The sequence below is a fragment of the Acomys russatus genome, chromosome 13, assembly GCF_903995435.1.
Source record: "Acomys russatus chromosome 13, mAcoRus1.1, whole genome shotgun sequence".
In the NCBI taxonomy this organism is placed as follows: Eukaryota; Metazoa; Chordata; class Mammalia; order Rodentia; family Muridae; genus Acomys; species Acomys russatus.
The window spans coordinates 47,710,311-47,729,545 of record NC_067149.1 but is presented as its reverse complement, the minus strand read 5'-3'; the positions used below and the strand labels follow the sequence as shown (position 1 = coordinate 47,729,545).

The 19,235-nt window shown below is 52.0% G+C and overlaps 1 protein-coding gene across 1 annotated transcript; it reads left to right on the top strand.

Moving 5' to 3' along the window:
- Positions 1 to 10,992: 10,992 nt before the first annotated feature.
- Tmem121b (transmembrane protein 121B) lies at positions 10,993 to 12,913 on the top strand. Its single transcript, XM_051155259.1, has one exon. The coding sequence runs from the start codon at positions 11,167 to 11,169 to the stop codon at positions 12,880 to 12,882; it is 1,716 nt and encodes a 571-aa protein (XP_051011216.1). The 5' UTR covers positions 10,993 to 11,166; the 3' UTR covers positions 12,883 to 12,913.
- The last annotated feature ends 6,322 nt before the right edge of the window (positions 12,914 to 19,235 follow it).

Here is a 19,235-nt window from a genome sequence, read left to right as displayed (position 1 = left end):
AATCCATTTTTTTTTTTTTTTTTTGAGACAGGGTCTCTCTGTGTAGCCTTGGCTATCCTGGACTCGCTTTGTAGACCAGGCTGGCCTCGAACTCACAGACATCCACCTCCCTCTGCCTCCCAAGTGCTGGGATTAAAAGCATGCACCACCACTGCCCGGCTACAAATCCATTCTTTCACTGGCATTTGAGCCTGCTTCTTTTTGGATCTGGTATATACCAAAGACCAGCTGAGACATCCAGCAACTACTTGGACTTTCTGTTGGTAGACAGTCATTGTTGGACTATCTGGACCATAGCCTGTAAGCCAGTGTGTGTGTGTGTGTGTGTGTGTGTGTGTGTGTGTGTGAGAGAGAGAGAGAGAGAGAAAGAGAGAGAGAGAGAGAGAGAGAGAGAGAGAGAGAGAGATATCAGTTCTGTTCCTCTAGAGAACCCTAATACACTATGCATGTCAAGGAGGCCCTATGCACTGAACCCCAAATCAACCTAACAAATGACAACAAGAAACTGGAGCAATGAGCAGGTCTCTGCACAGTTGGCAGAGAGCGGAACCCTGTAAAGTGGTTGGCTATAGTTGTGCAATGGTTAAGGATTATGGTGAAGAATCTCAGGCCAACAATGTCATTGATGGATACTTTCAGATGCAAGAAATGACCAAATAAAAATGGACTCATTTTCTTAAAAAGAAGAAATGAAGGGGGTGGGGTTTGGAAGCCCCTGGAGAGTCGCGAGGATTGAGTTCACTCTGTAAGGCACAGAAGCTAGCACCTGATGTTTGTGGGCCATGGTAGCCGAAATAGGCATGCATGCTCAGGAAGAGTGCAGCCTGCATGCATCTGATGGCTTCCTCCTACAATTTTTCCACTTATAAGCCCAGCCCACTGGATGCCATCCACAGTAGAGGCAGCACACACACCCCAGTCACTGTCCACCATGTCAGTCCTCTCTGGAGATGCCACCACAGCCATATCTAGAGATCCTAACTAGCTCTAATTCTAGTAAAACTCACAGATCAACCATCACACTTGGCTTCTGCCATGGTTGCTTTTGTCAGTTTGACAGACACAGGACCCTCTTGGCATGTCTGGGACGGATTTTCTTGATTGGGTTATTTACAGGTGGAAGAGTCACACTAAATGTGCGTGGACCTGCAAGTCCACAAGGACGTCCACAGGGAGCACTTGCTTTTTTGCCTGCTTTCCTTCACGTCTCGCTGGTGAGTTTCATCCACCCTGTTACCATCTTTAACCAATAACAGAGCCAAGCCTATCCCACCTCCCAATGCCAACTGAAGGCCACTCGGCTCTCCAGGAACCCTTCAGTGGTCAGTTCCAGACTGACTGATGAGGCAGCCATCTTGCTGGACTGAGAAGATGGAGGGTCTTAGCTTCTCAGTCTGAAGACAGTCACCGTTAGGCTGTCCAGACTATATCATGCAAGCCAATCTAATTAGTCCCTTTTACTATGTCTTCATTCTGTTGGTTCTGATCCTTCAGAGAATTGCAGCTAATCAGCTTCTATGTGGTAGAGTCTGGATTCGAACCTGGATAATCTGCTTTAGAATGTACTTGCTGTGAGCCAGGTCTCAATGCTCTAGAGTCAGAGGCAGGTGAATTTCTATGAGTTCCAGGCCAGCCTGGTCTCCAGAGTGAGTGGCAGACAGGACAGCCAAGACTACACAGAGAAACCCTGTCTTGAAAAACAAACAAAACTACAACAACAAAAAATATACTCCCCGTGATAAAATGCCACAGCAGAAGCAACTTACAGGAGAAAGTGTTTGTGCTGCCTCTCAGCTGGAAGCCATAGTCCATCCTGGTGGGGAGGTCACCATGCATCAGGGGCTGGAGGCATCTGGTCACACTGCATCTACAGTCAGGAAGGGAATAGTGGACAATTGTGCTCAGCTTACACTCCTTTTATACAGCCCAGGACACCAGCCCAGGGAGTGGTGCCTCCCAAAGTGGGTGGGCATCTTAGTCACTGTTCTATTGCTATGACAAAACACCTTGGCCAAGGCAACTTATACAAGAAAATGTTTGATTGGGCTTATGGTTTCAGAGGGCTGGAGTCCATGACGGCAGAACAAAGGCACAGCAGCAGGAACATTGGAGAACTCACAACTCCATCCACAAGGAGGAAGCAGAGAGGGAGGGCACACTGGCAATGGCTCAAGTCTTTCGTTTATTTATTTTTCGAGACAAGGTTTCTCTGTGTAGCCCTGGCTGTCTTGGACTCGCTTTGTAGACCAGGCTGGCCTCGAACTCAGAGATCCACCTGCCTCTGCCTCCTGAGTGCTGGGATTAAAGGTGTGCGCCACCACGCCCAGCCAGCTCAAGTCTTTTGAAACCTCAAACCCCACCCATGACACAGCTCCTCCAACAAAGACACACCTCCCAACTCTTCCCAAACAGCTCCACTAGTGGAAGATTGTTCTTTTGTTTTCCTTTCATCTCATAAATGCATTTTCTTAAATTCTTAAAAACATTTAAAAATAGCTGTTTTAATTTACTATTTGGATTTCCTCGTAGCCAGTTTTCATCAACTGCTTTCTTGCAGTGTACAGAAAATTCTTTCCTGGTGATTTTGTCTTGACATGCCTCATATTCTTTGTTGAAAACTAGGCATTCCAGGTCTGCAGATACGATATCAAGTTTGAAGTAAGGGTGAGCAACATGAGACTGTATGCCCCCAGAAAAATCACACGCGGTGGTAGGGGACTTTCCCTACCCAAGATTTGTTGTTTTTGCTGATTCTCACCACCACTACTTTACAGTTAATTTTCCGTGTCACTTTAACTGAATTTGGAACCACAGGGGAGACATCCCTCTGGGTGTGTCCATGAGGGTGTTTCCAAAGCGGTTCAGTTGAGGAAGGGAGCCCTGCTCTGACTGTGGGCAGCACCGACACATGGACGGAAGCCTGGAGCTGAATAAAAGCAGATGAGACTCAGTGTCCAGCTCTTTCTGCTCTTTGACTGCGGGCATGGCAAGCTGCCTCGGCTCCCTCACACCCAGCCTGTATCCCTTTAGTCAGTGGACAGAAGTAACCTGTTTTAAATTGATTTATTAGATATTTTCTCATAGCAGGGCGTGGTGGTACACACCTTTAATCACAGCACCGAGGAGGCAGAGACAGGGAGACAGGGAGATCTCTATTGGTTCAAGGCCAGCCTGGTCTACAGAGCAAGTTCCAGGACAGCCAGGGCAACACAGAGAAACCCTATCTTGAAAAACTAAGCCAAAATGAAACAAAAAGTATTTTATCACAGCAGTGAAACAAGTAACCAATACAGAAAATGAGGCTATTCACCACATAGCAGCTCAGTAGGTGTGACTCCAGTCCCAGGGCCTCAGGCGTCCTCTTCTGGCCTCTGGGGCACATTCATGCCCAAGGTGCACAGACACAGACGCACATGTTGGAGACGCTCAGTGGTAGAGGGCTTGCCTAGCCTGTGTGACGCTCTGGGGTTCTGTCTCCTGCACCATACAACAACAACAACAACAAGAGCCAGGAGCATGCCCCAAGCAGCCCAGTAAAGGCCTCACGTGATGCCACCGCCCACAGGGACAGTGTCCCCATGCATTAGCCCTGAGCTAGGTGCTGGGGCTCCACAGATCTTCTCTGAAAAATGGATGCAAGTTCCTCTTAGGAATAAACAGGGAGGCCACCACACACCAAGCGGTGGCACACACTGCTAATCCCAGCACCTGGTACACAGAGGCAGGTGGATGGCTGTGAGTTAAAGGCCAACCTGCTCTACATAATGAGTTCCAGGACAATCAGGGTTACAAAGTGAGGCTCTGTTTCAAAATAAACAAAAATGTCCCTTGCATCTTCATTAGATTATCTATACATTAAAAATCTGCTATATTGGGCTGGAGAGATGGCTCAGAGATTAAGAGCATTGACTGCTCTTCCAGAGGTCCTGAGTTCAATTCCCAGCAACCACATTGTGGCTCACAACCATTTATCATGTGATCTGATGCCCTCTTCTGGCCTGCAGGTGTACATGCAGGCAGAGCACTGTGTACATAATAATAAATAGATAAATCTTTTTTTTTTTTTTTTTTAAGGTTGCTATATTTTGCTTAGCTCTTTTTGGTAAGACGGACACTTCTCTAGCATATGGTTCACCAACTAGCAGCCATTCCTCGGAGACCTGACTCTCTGCCTTGTTTCTGGAATATTCTCTACCTCCATCCCTCATCCCAACCACGGCTTCCTACCAACATCATCTTCAGTATGGCTCTCATCAAGCCGGGCATGGTGGCACACGCCTTTAATCCCAGCACTGCGGAGGCAGAGGCAGGCGGCTCAGGACCCTGTACAGGACTTAGTCTACCACCCACACGGCTCGGTGCTTGGTGGTCTTCTGGCTTAACTCCTAAGAGGAACTTGGGTCCACTTTTCAGATCTGCAGAACCCCAGCACCTAGCTCAGGGCTGACGCATGGGGACACTGTCTCTGCGGAGGGTGGTGGTATCAGGGGAGATGCAGCCGCTGTTCTCTGAGGCTGCCGTTCTGAGGCATCAAGTCTTCAGTGAACGGAACCTTACCGGCTCCTGCTTTGGTCTCACTCTCCTGCTAGGGTTGCTCTGTCTGAGCCCGGTGCGTGCCGATGGTGACTGAGAAGCAGTGAGCTCCACTTCTCTTTTGTCCTCTCATGTTCACACAAGGGGCCTCTGTGGGCTCCTCACACGCTCTGACAGCTCCCTTTGAACCTGGCCTTCACTCCTGCTCTAAAGGAGAGAGGCAGAGATTCCAAACAGAGGCGAATCAGCTGGGAGCAGGGGAGCAGGACCCCGGGAGCGGGGAAGGGCAGCGGGGGGGGGGGGGACGAGGGGGGGGTGAGGGGCGTCAGTGCAAGGAAGGGCTGCCCCACCCCACTGAGCACTCCTTCACTGTTGAGCTAGACAAGGCCATTTCTGCCTCTGCTTTGTCTCTTGTTCCTCAGAAAGGCCAGGAGCCATTGGGGTGTTAGGCTGCCAGAGGAACTACTCTGTAAGGAGTGCTTGGGGAAACAGCTTTGACTGACCTCTTCCTCCCATGTGAGCTGCTGACAACTGAGTTTGTGAAGAGAGTTGGCAGGCAGACTGACTGGAGAAGTCTAGTCAATCTGCACTTCTACGAGAAATACGATTTGGATAGGTTGAGTTCACTCTCTCCATTCTCAGGTGTTATATGGAAGGCATCCAGCGTAGACCCCACATGCTTATAAGGGGCACTGTGACGCTGTTCCCTTTTTGGGGGTGGAGTTTTGGGGGTGGAGGGGTGGGGTTGAGACTGAGTCTCTCTGTGTAGTCTTGGCTGGGATTAAAAGTGTGTGCCACCTTGCCCAGCTTTTTGTTGTTGTTTGTTTGTTTGTTTCTTCCTTCCTTTTTTTTTTTTTTTTTTTGGAGATAGGGTCTCTCTGTGTTAGCTTTGTCTGTCCTGGACTTGCTTTGTAGACCAGGCTGGCTACCTCTGGTCTACAAAGCCTGCCTCTGCCTCTGCCTCCCGAGTGCTGGGATTAAAGGCGTGTGCCACCATGCCCTGATGTTTGTTTTGTTTTGTTTTTTCAAGACAGGGTTTCTTTGTGTAGTAGCCTTGGCTGTCCTGGAACTCACTCTGTAGACCAGGCTGGTCTCAAACTCACAGAGATCCTCCTGCCTCTACCATCATGCCAGGCACCTGTGTTGCCTTTTCTAGATCCTTTTGAAATATTTATGATTAACTCCTTTCCTCCCACACGTGTGTGTGTGTGTGTGTGTGTGTGTGTGTGTGTGTGTGTCTATGTTAAGAAGCCTGGAAATTATCCAATCTAAATAGAGGACAGACAGATGCAGCTACCAGTGCTCTGAGCACCAACTTACTCCATAATTACCCTGTCTTCTGATTACTGGTATGCCTGAACTTGGCCTGGAGTCTGCAGGAACTTCAGTGAAAGAACCTCCTACAGAGCATCACCTCTGTGCAGGGGCTAGGGAGATGGTGGCTCATTGGTCAAGAGTACTGGCTACTTTCCCAGAGGACCCAGATTGGATTCCCAGCATCTAAGTGATGGCTCATATCCACCCCTGTGATTCCAGTCCCATGGGACCCCAACACTCTCTTCTGGGCTCTGCAGGCACCAGGCAATACACATGGTACACAAACATATGCAATCAAAACATCCATACACATAAAATAAGTTAATAATGCTAAAATAAGCTGGGCGTGGTGGCGCACGCCTTTAATCCCAACACGGGGGAGGCAGAGGCAGGCAGATCGATGTGAGTTCGAGGCCAGCCTGGTCTACAAAGCGAGTCCAGGACAGCCAAAGCTATTACACAGAGAAACTCTGTCTCAAAAAACAAAACAAAACAAAACAAAACAAAAGATAAAATAAGAAGAAAGGTTGGGCAGTGCTGGCGCACACCTTTAATCCCAGCACTCAGGAGACAGAGGCAGGTGGATCACTGAGTTTGAGGCCAGCCTGGTCTACAGAGAGTTCCAGGACAGCCAGGGCTACACAGAGAAACCCTGTCGCAAAAAACCAAAACAATCTAACAAAACCCCCAATAAACTATTGGGTTGCAGAGACTGCCCAACAGTTAAGAGTTCTGGCTGTACTTCCAGAGGTCCTGGGTTCAATTCCCAGCACCCATATGGCAACTCACTACTGTCTATAGCTATACTCCCACGGGATCCCATACCTTCTTCGGTGTGCAATGGCAAGTGTACATGCAGACAAAACACCCGTATACTAAATAAACAAATCTTTAAAAAAAAAAAAAGTTAACCCCACTGGCTGATAGTATACTTCAAAGGACAGCTGAAATAAAATTGTCAGTTCAGCCTGATGGGCGGGTCTGAGGTAGGGCACGGGGCGGGGCACCTGATGGGCGGGTCGGAGGCAGGGCACCAGAGGCAGGGCGACTGGTTCTTCCATATTCTCGGGGGTCCCAGTGCTTTTTCCTTGTTTTCAGCCTCTTCCGGCTGCTTTTACCTCTTCACTTCACTGGCTTAAGAAGGAGGCTCATGCCAGCTGCTGTGCTCACTGCTGGCTGGCGTTTTCCCTGGGGAAGACTAGGAAACTGGCTATAATCACTCCCATTAGAAGCTGGCAGCTCCCCAAGCCCCTTTTTCTACCTGGACTGGCTCAACCCAGACAAATGCTGGACCTGGCACAAACGGAGGCTACATCTTCGAAGCTGTCATTTCCACCGTGCCCTGGTGTGTGGCTTTGGCACCAGCTGACATGGCTGAAGCTCTCAGACCACCAGACCTATGTAGACCAGATTTAAAGTAGCAGTTTTGCCCCCTGGTACTAGGTGAAGGGTAGAGCTTTAGGGCAGAAGACCTGCTTCAGATGGTAGTCCCCAGCGGCCCAAGCTATGACAAGTGCCCCCGGGAGGCTGGGGTGTGGGCTGACTAGTTGAACACCAGGTTCTTTGTTTTTGTTTGTTTGTTTGTTGTTTTGGTTTTTCGAGACAGAGTTTCTCTGTGTAGTCTTGGCTGTCCTGGACTTGCTTTGTAGACCAGGCTGGCCTCAAACTCAGTGATAGGTCTGCCTCTGCCTCCCAAGTGTGGGGATTAAAGGCATGTGCCACCACCGCCGGGCAAACACTAGGTTCTTTAGCTGAGGCCACACTCTGAGCCAGCACTGGGCTAAGCCACGTAGACTCATGGTCTCCCAACACATTTCCTTAAAGTAGGTGCTGGTCCCTTTTTACAGATCAGTGTGAAGCTCAGAGAGGTGAGCCAAGTGGCCTCAGCTCCTACAGGCTGTGTGGTGGTGCTGTGGCCATGGGCTCCCATCTTTACATCTGCTCTGCTGTCTGGACATTTAGGACCTTTCGAAGGTTGTACAAGTAGCCAGGCGGTGGTGGCGCACACCTTTAATCCCCACACTCGGGAGGCAGAGGCAAGTCGATCGCTGTGAGTTCGAGGCCAGCCTGGTCTACAACGTGAACTAGGACATCCAAGGCTACACAGAGAGACCCTGTCCAAAAAAAAAAAAAGGAAGATTGTACAAGTGATCAGTTCTGTAATCCTCATGTGCCCCAGAAGCTGGACCGACCCCGAGAAGCTAGAAAAAGCAGGTTTGGCTGAAGCAGATTCTTCTTTCAAAATTTTCCTTTTTGGGGTGTTGTGGCACATGCCTTTAATACCAGTCCCTGAGAAGCAGAGGCAAGAGGTTCTCTGTGAGTTTGAGGCCAACCTGGTCTAGACACACACACACACACACACACACACACACACACACACACACAGAGAGAGAGAGAGAGAGAGAGAGAGAGAGAGAGGAGAGAGAGAGAGGAAAAGAGGAGAAGCGAGGAAAGAGAGAGAAGGAAAAAGGGAGGAAAGAGGAGAGAGAGAGAGAGGAAGAGAGGAGAGAAGAGGGAAGGAGAGAGAGGAGAGGAAGAGAGGAGATCGAAATAGGAGGGAGAGAGGAGAGAGGAGGAAGGAGGGAGAGAGAGAGAGGAGAAGGGATAGGAAGAGGAGAGGGAGGATCCAGGAGAAGAGAGAGAGAGAGGAAAGAGGAGATCCAGGACATTAAGGGCTACACAGAGAAACCGTGTCTAAAGAGAGAGAGAGAGAGAGAGAGAGAGAGAGAGAGAGAGAGAAGAAAGAGAAGAAAAAGAAGGAAAAGGAAAGGAAAAAAAAGTATCACTTGCATGCCAGGTGCCAACAGAGGTTAGAAGAGGATGCCAGATCCCCTAGAACTGGAGTTACAAATGGTTGTGAGCCCCGTGTGTGTGTGTGTGTGTGTGTGTGTGTGTGTGTGTGTGTGTGTGTGTGTGTGCTGGGAAGGGAATCTGGGTCCTTGGCAAAACAGCAGGATCTCTTAACCATGGAGCCATCTGGATAGCTCCAGATTCTTCTACTTAAGAGGCAGATTTACTGGCACTCAGGAGGCAGAGACAGGTAGATCTCTGTGAGAGGCCAGCCTGGTCTACAGAGTGAGTCCAGAACAGCCAAGGCTACACAGAGAAACTCTTATCTCAAAAAAGCAAAACAAATAAATAAACAAACAACAACAAAAAGGCAGACAAAGGCAAGGGTTTGGCCAGCAGTATGGTAGCCCCGCCCTGGCAGACAACTGTGGCAGCACTTCTGAGGCAGTGAAATCAGGGCTGAAGTGGTACAGGCAGTAAGGGTGGGGAGTGGGGGTTTTGGGGGGTGGTGGGAGAGGAGGCATGGCAAGCTCTTTCTTTACTTGCTCCTAAGGGCTGGGAGTGAAATTACACAGAAGCCCCAGAACCTCCTAATGCTACAGTAATCTTCTTCTCCCCTAGCCCTAAAAGCAGCACTTTGTCACTGCCCTGCAGGGCTCCTAGGGGTTGGGGGAGGCAGTCCTTGGGCACACTCAGCCCTCCAAACTGCCCAGGCTGGCCTTGAACCGTCAACGCTCCTGTTTCAGCTTCCTGAGGAGCTGGCCTGTGACACAAGGCTGGAGGCTATTGGCACGCAGGCTTCCATACCTCTAAAGATCCTTTTCTTCTCACCAAGATAGGAAAGGTGTTTTCTTCAGTGTTGCCAAATACAAGTAGGCAAAAACACTATGAATGTTACATTTATATAATTTCTACTTGTTTTGTGGTCCTTCTTTTTATATGTAGTTTATTATATATGTGTGTAATAATATAAATGTATATGTAAAGGTAAAAAAAAGAATAAAAGATGTTTTTTAAATATCCTTTTTTTCTTCTTCTTCAACAGACATATTTTCTCTCTGCCATTTCATCTCCTGTTAACTTTTTGTTTGTTTTTGTGACAGGGTCTCAAGTAGCCCAAGCTAGCCTCAAACTTGCTATGTAGTTGAAGATGACCTTTTGTTTGTTTGTTTGTTTTTATTTTTCCGAGACAGGGTTTCTCTGTGTATCCTTGGCTGTCCTGGACTGGCTTTGTAGACTAGGCTGGCCTCGAACTCACATCAATCCACCTGCCTCTGTCTCCCGAGTGCTGAGATTAAAAGTGTGTGCCACCATGCCCGGCCTTGAGGATGATCTTTAACTTCTGCTCCTCAGACTGTAGTCCCAGATGTGGGTCGCCATGTCTAGTTTTATGGGGTGTTGCAGAGGAACCTAGCACTTCGTGCACGCTGGGTAAAAATCTTTGAGAATTCTAAAGATGAGCTTGGCTACTTACGCAAAGGCCATTCTCCGAACTGCCTCATCCCAGGCAGAACCCAGAGCTGCTTCATGCCTGGACCCCGGCTTCACGCTACCCCAGGCCTCACCCTACCCCGGGACTAGGCAGTGCTGGCACAGCGCCCCCCCCCCTTTTTTTTCCTAAGCTGTCTTCACAGCGGTTATATTCAAGGAGCTTTTTCATCTAACGGAAACTGAGGGTTCCCCGAGTCGGGGGGCAGTTTTGGATGTGTGAGTACATAGTGCTTGTTTGGGGGTGCTCCTTCTGAACAATAGAGTTTGGAGATTTTTGTTTGGTCGGTTTGGTTTTTGGTGATGGGTTGGAACCCCGGACTGAGTGTATGCAAGGCAGGGTCATTCTGCCTGAGACACATCCTCCCCCGTCTCCTTCTGGCTCTTTTTTATTTTACTTTTTAATCCGTTGAGTCTTGGGGCCTTATGGGAGATGTAGGACGGACCAAAGGTAGCACACATAGGGGAAAATTGGCCCGCTCTTTCTCCTATGGGCGCTGTGCGGTCTACCCTGAGGCCAAGGCCTCCCAGCAGTTCAAGTTCAGCCATTAGGGCTGCGAAGCTAGCGACTGCAGGAAACCTAGGCTCCTGTCTTGCCTGGGCCTGGAGCGTTTTCTGCTCTACCCAGGCGTCTCACTTCCTCCCTCCTTTCCTTCCTGCTGATCCAGCCAGCCAGGCTTTCTCCTCCTCTGTTTTCGCCTCCTCTCCCCCTCGAATCCAGTCCTGGTTTCCCCGCTGCCAGCTCCTTCTGCCTGCTGGGCTCGCTCCCTGCCTCCGCCCCCGCCTCTCCAGTCCCGGCGGTCCGCTCGGCTCCCCAGCTTCTCCCCCCCCCCCCCCCCCAAGCCCGGCCACCCGCAGCTCCACTCGCCCAGTCCGGCCGCTCCAGTCCGGATCTCGCTGCCGCCCGACCCGGGTGCGAGTTCCAGCAGCTGGGGAGGAGGTGGCAGCGGCTGGCCCGGGTTCCCCTCTGCCGCCTCGTCAGCCCGAGGTTGGCGGGGAGAGAAAGGCCGGGCATCCCCTGGAGCCCCTTCGAGGACAATGCACCCGGCGCTGGGCCACCCTCGCGCGCTCTCGTCCGCGCCCGCCTCCTTCCCGCCGCCCCCCGCCGCCGCCCGGCTGCAGCCCCTCTTCCTCCGGGGGGGCTCCTCCCGCGGCCGGAGAGGCTCGGGCGACAGCAGCACCAGCACCAGCACCAGCCGCGGAGGGGGCGGCGGCAGACGCGGCGGGGGCGGCGGCTCCCCGAGCAGCAGCACAGGCGCGGAGCGAGAGGACGACGACGAGAGCATTAGCATCAGCAAGCCACTGGTGCCCGCCGCCGCCGCGCTCTCGGGTCCCCCGGTTCAGGGGGGTGCCCCAGCCTCCGCCGCCGCACCCGCCGTCGCCTCCTCCACTTCCACGCCCACCTCCTCCTGCAGCATGACCGCCGTGGACTTCGGCTCGGGCGCCGCGGCCGGGGCCGTCGGGGGCCCGGGGAGCCGCTCGGCGGCGGGCGCAGGCGGCACCGGGACAGGTGGCGGCGCCTCCTGCTGCTCCTGCTGCTGTTGCTGCGGCCACCCGACTCGGTCCGGCCGCAGGAGTCGGCGGCGGGGCTGCTCACCAAGTCCCGGGTGCCGTTGGGGCTACCAGGCGCTGTCTGTGGTGCTGCTGCTGGTGCAGGGAGGTCTGCTGGACCTGTACCTCATCGCTGTCACTGACCTGTACTGGTGCTCTTGGATCGCTACTGACCTGGTGGTGGTGGTGGGCTGGGCCATCTTCTTCGCCAAGAACAGCCGGGGCCGTCGCGGCGGCCCGGCGAGCAGCACGCACAACCACCACCAGCTCCACCACCACCCCGCACAGCCTCTGCACCTATCCGCTGCGGCGTCGGCTGGGGCCGGGGCCAAGACCCGCGGGAGCCGAGGAGGTTCTAGCGGCTCGGGAGCCGGGCCTGGGGCGACTGGGGCAGCGGGCGAGTTCGCCTTTGCGTACTTGGCCTGGCTCATCTACTCCATCGCCTTCACTCCTAAGGTTGTGCTCATCCTAGGCACGTCCATCCTGGACCTCATCGAGCTGCGCGCTCCCTTTGGCACCACAGGCTTCCGCCTAACCATGGCGCTGTCCGTGCCGCTGCTCTACAGCCTGGTGCGTGCCATCAGCGAAGCGGGAGCGCCTCCGGGCTCGGCGGGTCCCCTGCTCCTGCAGCCACAGCAGCATCGCGCTGCGGGCTGCTTCCTGGGCACGTGTCTGGACTTGCTGGACAGCTTCACGCTGGTGGAGCTGATGCTGGACGGCCGCGTGCCGCTTCCCGCGCACCTGCGCTACCTGCTTATCGCTGTCTACTTCCTCACACTCGCATCCCCAGTGCTCTGGCTGTATGAGCTGAACACCACCGCAGCAGCTCCGTCCTGGGGCCAGGCCTCCGGGCCCGGAAGCTGCAGCCGCCTTTTGCGTTTGCTGGGCGGCTGCCTGGTGGACGTTCCCTTGCTGGCGCTACGCAGCCTCCTCGTCGTGAGCTACCAACAGCCGCTGTCCATCTTCATGCTCAAGAACCTCTTTTTCCTTGGCTGCCGCGGCCTGGAGGCCTTGGAGGGCTGCTGGGACCGTGGGAGCTGGGTTTCCCCAAGTCGAGCCAGAAGCAGCTATGGTGCTCCTCCCTCGGCCCCACCACCGCCTCCACCACCGCCACCTCAGGGAGGCTCCCAACGGGGTCACTTGGAAAATGAAGGAGGCCCTCATGGCTATGTCAACACCCTAGCTGTGGCCTCTCAGAATTGAAAAGAGAAAGGGCAGCGGTGGTCCTGATCGTGGCTTTAGAGTCTCTGGCCCCCTTGGCTGTGTTTAGAAGAGGTTAACTGTTGATAAAGCTGGAGGCCACTGAGTTTGTCTTCACCCCATGGGTAGAGAGTACTTGGAGGGAGACCAGCAATAGGTCGCGGGGACCGAGGATCCGTGTTCACCATGGTCCTTCTCCGTAGCCTTCCCTGTCCTGACATACAAGGGACGGGATAAATGTGCCACCTGCTTTTCTTGCCTTCATCCTGATTTCTGTTCCCCTCGGGGAGAATGGAAGAGGATGGGCTTTGGTAGAGGGTGTGTGTGTATGTGTGTGTGTGTGTGTGTGTGTGTTGTTTTTTTCTGTGTCTGTGTGTGTGTGTGTGTGTGTGTGTGTGTGTGTGTGTGTGTTGTTTTTCCCCTTGCCACGGGAAGGAGATCTGGGGAGGCCTTGCTGCACACCACACATGCCGCCAGCCTCCTTTCCTGCCTGAGTTTATGACCACAATCCCCAGGAGATGCTCAGTTGCTCTACTCCAAGGGAGAAGCTCCCCCAGGGTCTTCCTCACTCCTGCTCCTCTCTCATCAGCTTCAAGGGGAGAGGGTCTATGCTGTAAGGACCAAGCAACACCCTTTCTTGGGTGAGCGCATATTTCTACCTCCGTGCTTTGGATTTTCATTGCATCATACACTGATGCTGCTTGAAAAAACAAAACAAACAAACAAACAAAAAGATGAAACAGTCAGAAGTTGCATTCAACAGGGCCACTGGATCCCCTTTGGGGTTTGGTACCAGATATTACAGGGTCTGTGGAGTATCAGCCATTGGCTTGCTCTCCTTTGCTTCCTCCCTCTGCACCAGAATCCTTATCCTTCCTGTGTTGGTGCTGGCTGGGTTGGAGTCCAGTTCAGAGCAACTGCTTTAGTGGGTTCAAAATGTATGTGAGGGCCAGACCTCTTTGGGACCCAAGGGAGTATCACCTGCTCCTTTAGAAAGCTTGGCATAGAGCAGAGATGATGGCGACCCTTCATCTGTCCTCTGCTTCAGGTCTCATCAGGGACAAGGCTTGCCTCAGAGTCCTCCTGCCTGGCCTACCCCCACAGGGTACTCCTGCCTGGCCTACCCCCACAGGGTCATCCTGCTTAGCCTATCCCCACAGGGCCCTCCTGCTTGGCCTACCCCCACAGGGCCCTCCTGCCTGGCCTACCCCCACAGGGCTCTCCTGCCTGGCCTACCCCCACAGGGCCCTCCTGCCTGGCCTACCCCCACAGGGCCCTCCTGCCTGGCCTACCCCCACAGGGCCCTCCTGCCTGGCCTACCCCTACAGAACCCTCCTGCCTGGCCTACCCCCACAGGTTCCTCCTGCCTGGCCTACCCCACAGGGTCCTCCTGCCTGGCCTCCCCCCACAGGGTCCTCCTGCCTGGCCCACCCTCACAGGGTCCTCCTGGCAAGGTTCTCCTTAGGACTGTCCTTCAAAGGAAGTCAGGGCTGGCTACTCTAGTCTTGGAGTCTCTAAGGCAGGACAAGTATGCTGAAAGGAATCAAGGTTCAGAAGGTATGGGGAGCAAGGCCGGGATATACTCACCTCCACAATGGGATTCGGTGGGAGAAAAAAAAACACTTAAGAATTTTGGTTCCCCCCCCCTCCTTTCTTCCATTTTGGGAGTTTTATGTGGTGTAACGGACCTAGACAAGGGACCAGGAAACACGGTCTACGGTTCTGCCTGTTATTTGCTAGATTTGAATGTCCTGTTATTTTTTTACTTCCTAGGCCTCAGTTATCTTTCTAGGGTGGTGTTCTTTGAGTTTGGGGCTTGAAAGCTCTGGTCATAGTGCTGCCTTAAAGGTGGACAGGAGAGGAGCCATCCAGAGTGCACTTGAAGCTGGCTCTGCTTCTACGATGTGCCTGGCCTTAGGCTTTGAAAGCAGAAGGGAGGTGTGCCAACTAGGCGGGAACAGTCATTGCAGGGCCCATTGATGCTGACCTCCTCTAAAGCTGGTGGCACAGGGGCAGGCCCAAAGTGCCAAGTCACAGGTACTGACTCAGCATTCAGGCCTGAGTCCCTCATCCCCTTTGGCTTGACCAGGACTTCTGAGAACCGAGGGCTGCATAGGGCCCCTCTTTCTCAACTCTCTAGGTTTATGAGCTGAGAATAGCTATGTGGACAGAAACATGAGAGGCCAGAACACTAGTGGGCCTGTCCAGCTCTTAGAGCGGGCCGCATGGAGGATGGCTACTGTCAGTGAGCCCTGTGCTCCTGGTCTCTCACCCTCAGCCAGTGGTGGCTAGCTGCTTTTCACAACACACCTGCCTTTTCTCCTCGCCCTGGCTGACTCCTCTTCTGATTGGACTCAAGGTCCTGGGCCGATGGCCTGGGTGGGGCTGTAGCTGCCCCCAATGTTGTATGCCTGTTCTTCAGCTTTGCTGTGTTCCTCGCTACCTACTTCTGATGACTGAAAAGAAATTATGTCTGAGCCATGGCCAGCTCTGGCTGGCCCGCAATCCACCCTCTTACTACTGTTTGGATAGCCATCCCTCTGCTGTGTGACTGCTGTTTGAGGCTGAGAGATTGCCACTGAATTTAGGATGGAAGGTTACCATCTCCCTGGTACATCAAGAGACATGGTCACACGGCCACTTGTGACAGAGGCCAGGACTGGTGAGGGTCTACTGAGGGCCCAAGCACACCTCCAGCATCCTCTTCAACATGTCATCTGTGACTGTGTTGTGACCAGGGGCTGGTCCTTTCCTTCTATTGTATTTATTTTGGGTCTTTTCACTCATTCCCCTGTCCCTGTTCACACATGACCGACCCTTAAGGCCTATTTTTTTTTCTTGCTTTCAGGAGTATCTGTAGATAGGGATCAGACTTGAGGTGTCCCCAAGGTGTCATGGCCAAGATAGTACACTGTCTTGAGGCTTGGGTCAGAAGAATGGAAAAGAAGCCTGTGCTCAAAATTTAGCCTTGCCTGCTTCTAGCCTTTAAGGACAGAAGGGGGGAGCCTATTGCCTGAGTTCCAAATGGTACCTGTTTTTTAAAAACGACTTAATTACTTTACAGTGCTGAGGATTAAATCCAGGGCTTCAACCATGCTGGTTAAATGCTAGTCAAATGCTGCCAAGCTCCATCCTTACTTAACATTAAGTCGGATTCAATCAAAAGACTGTGCTCTCTCTAAAGACTTGCACCCCGCCTTTTAAAAATGTACTTGAGTCGCGGGGTGGGGCGGTCTGTGTTCCCAGGACTGGCCTAGAATTTCAGGGCTCAGATGGTCCTCTTCGGCCTCTCAAGCAAGCACAGCTATGTCCGACCCAGACCGGTCCTGTTAACCATGCTGTGGGAACAGGGCTGGGTGTGTGGGGTGCAGAGCTGGGAACTCGAGCCCAGGAGAAACAGAGAAGCGGCTCCTTGCTAGCATTTATCACGTTTTTTTTTTTTTTTTCTCTCTTTTTAAAAATAAAACCAGACTCTGTTCTGAAAATAAAAACTTGAGACTTGTGACAAGCTTCCTGTGTGGTTTAAAACCATTCCTGTCCTGATTTCCTCACTGATTTCTTAAATGTCACTGTGACATTTGTCATTATTTTGTAGGTTGGTGCTGGTGTTATGGGCACACCTTAGCAAAGTATTTGCCATGGGATTTGGGGAGGCAGTACACTGTGGCCTGGGCCTGGGGTTTGATTGTCCACAGAGGAATTTCCCCCTTGTGCTGCGCTTTCTTTCACTGGGAGAGTAGCTTACCAGAGAGCTGAATCTGCCTGTGTAGGACAAGCTGCTACTGTAACTGCTCAGGCTGGTTTCAAACATCTACATTTACGGGATCCTCCTGCCTCAGTCTCCTGAATGGCCAGGACTGTAGAGACATGTCCACCGAGAAACCATCTAAGTAATCTTTCCTTAACCGAAAGCAAAGGGTGTAAGTCAGATCATTGTTTAAAAACAAAACACAAAGCCAGGCATGGTGGCACACTCCTGTAATCCCAGCACTCAGGAGGCAGAGGCAGGTGAATCTCTGTGAGTTCGAGGCCAGCCTGGTCTACAAAGTGAGTTCAGGACAGCCAAGTCTATACACATAGAAACCCTGTCTTGAAAAATCCAAAACAAAACAAACAAACAGAAAAACAGGAAGGAGATTATTGAGTCTCAGGCAGACCATTGGGGCTTCACCCAAAGAAAGTTGTAGGGGCTGAAGAGACGGCTCAAAAGTTAAGACCACACACTGGCTCTTCTTCCAAAGAACCCAAGTTCAAGTCCTAGCTACAGGGGGTCTCTGGAGACAACTCCAGCCCCAGGGGAGCTGATGTTCTCTCTGGACTCCTTCAGCATCGGGCACACACATGTGGTGGACAGATATATACATCAAATAAATATGTTTAAACATACACACACAAATAAAACAAAGCAAACCAACAACCAAAAACAAAATAAAAACAAACAGCTGGGTGTGATGGCACATACCTTTAATCCCAGCACTCAGGAGGCAGAGGCAGGCAGAGCACTGTGAGTTCGAGGCCAGTCTGGTCTACAAAGCCAGTCCAGGACAGCCAGGGCTACACAAAGAAACCCTGTCTTGAAACAAAAACAAAAACAAACACAAAAGAAGTAGATGAAGTGGACTAGCAAGGTGGCTTTGAGGGTCAAGGCACGTGCTTGTAAGCCAGGCATCCTGAATTCACTTTCTTGGACCCACATGATGGGAAGAAAGCTGTCCCAGTGTTCTCTGACCCCCACAGGCTACCAGGGTACTTGCACATACCCTTCTCCCCCCTGCCCCATGGCACACAAATACACAGAAGTAAAAGCATTTTGTTTTTTTATTAAATGAGATGACATATGCCAAATTGGTTCTTTGTTTTGTTTTGGTGTTCTGTTTGTTTGTTTTGTTTTTTGAGACAGGGTTTCTCTGTGTACCCTTGGCTGTCCTTGACTCACTTTGTAGACCAGGCTGGCCTCGAACTCACACAGATCCCCCAGCCTCTGCCACCACGCCCGGCACCAAATTAGTTCTCTTCTCAAACCTGTGATAAATCTTTTTTTTTTTTAAAGATTTATTTATTTGTTTGTTTGTTTATTATGTATACAGTGTTCTGCCTGCACACCAGAAGAGGCCAACAGATCACATTATAGATGGTTGTGAACCATGGTGTGGTTGCTGGGAGTGGATCTCAGGACCTCTGGAAGAGCAACCAGTGCTCTTAACCTCTGAGCCATCTTGCTCGCCTGTCTGTGATAAATCTTACAGGCCAAGATGTATATATACAGAAAACATTTACAGGACAACATAAGGGCACGTTTTCATTTCTTCCTAAATCTGTCCAGGCAGGATAGGCTTATTTAGACACATCTCCCAGGTAAGCCAGGGGTGTCTGTCGGCTCTGGTCAGCTGGAGTTCCTCAGAGACACCTGGGAAAGCGAAAGGAGGGCTCTGGATGACTGGTTTAGTGTGGGGACAGGGAGGCCACCTCAGGGTAAATGATGCTGCATGCCAAGGAAGAGGACAAAATCACACCCTGGGGCACCAGGCCTTGGTACAGAGCAGCTTGTCTCCTCAGCAGTCGCCTGCCAGGTGGCTTCAGCTCCTTTTCCTGAAGCATTGGGAGACAAGTAGCTAGTAAAGGCCAGCCAGCAAAGAAGCCACGTAAGCCGAGGTCTGTCACCTCGCAGACCTTCGTTCCACAGGACCCTTCAGGCGCCAGCTGCTCAGTGGGGTCAACCTGCCTGTGTTTAAGCTCAACTGTAGCTGAAAGCAGAACTGACTTGTGCTTTCTGGTCTCGGGGAAGAGGAGATTAAGGCCAACCAATGGTGGCACCTTGCCAAGGTGTGGTCACACCCTTCTCAGGTCAAGGTGACATCACCTTCCTCTCCAGTCCAAGATGAAGGGTCCTGGACGCTAGCTCCCACCAAGGTGTGCACAGCCCAGGGTGATCCTCTAGGAAACGTATCCAAGTGAAGCGCGGACAGAGAAGGCCGGACAGACCTCTACTCATCCGTAAGCAAGAAACAGAGGATGTCAAGTTCACTAATAGACAAAGGCTCGCCGTCATTGCCCAATACAAACAGGGCTAGAGTGGGCACCTGTTGCCAGGAGAGACTGCAGTAGAAAGATCTGGGGGAAAAGCAGGAACATGGAGGTGGCCCTGAGAGCCGGTTGGGTATGAGGTGATGTGGAAAGCCAGGAGCACGCTCCCCTGGCAGCTCCTGCCACAGACTTGAGGAAGGGTGTGTAACAGTCTCCATAGCATCATCTCCTCTAACACAGCCGACCGCGCTGCCCTGTGGCGACTTTCCCACAGGGACATGTTCACTCAGTCAGGGTGAGCCAATACTGGACAGAGATGGCTTTGATAATCT

Bases quoted from the DNA above. Each gene is read 5' to 3' on its own strand.
- Tmem121b (XM_051155259.1), top strand. From the start codon at position 11,167: ATGCACCCGGCGCTGGGCCACCCTCGCGCGCTCTCGTCCGCGCCCGCC.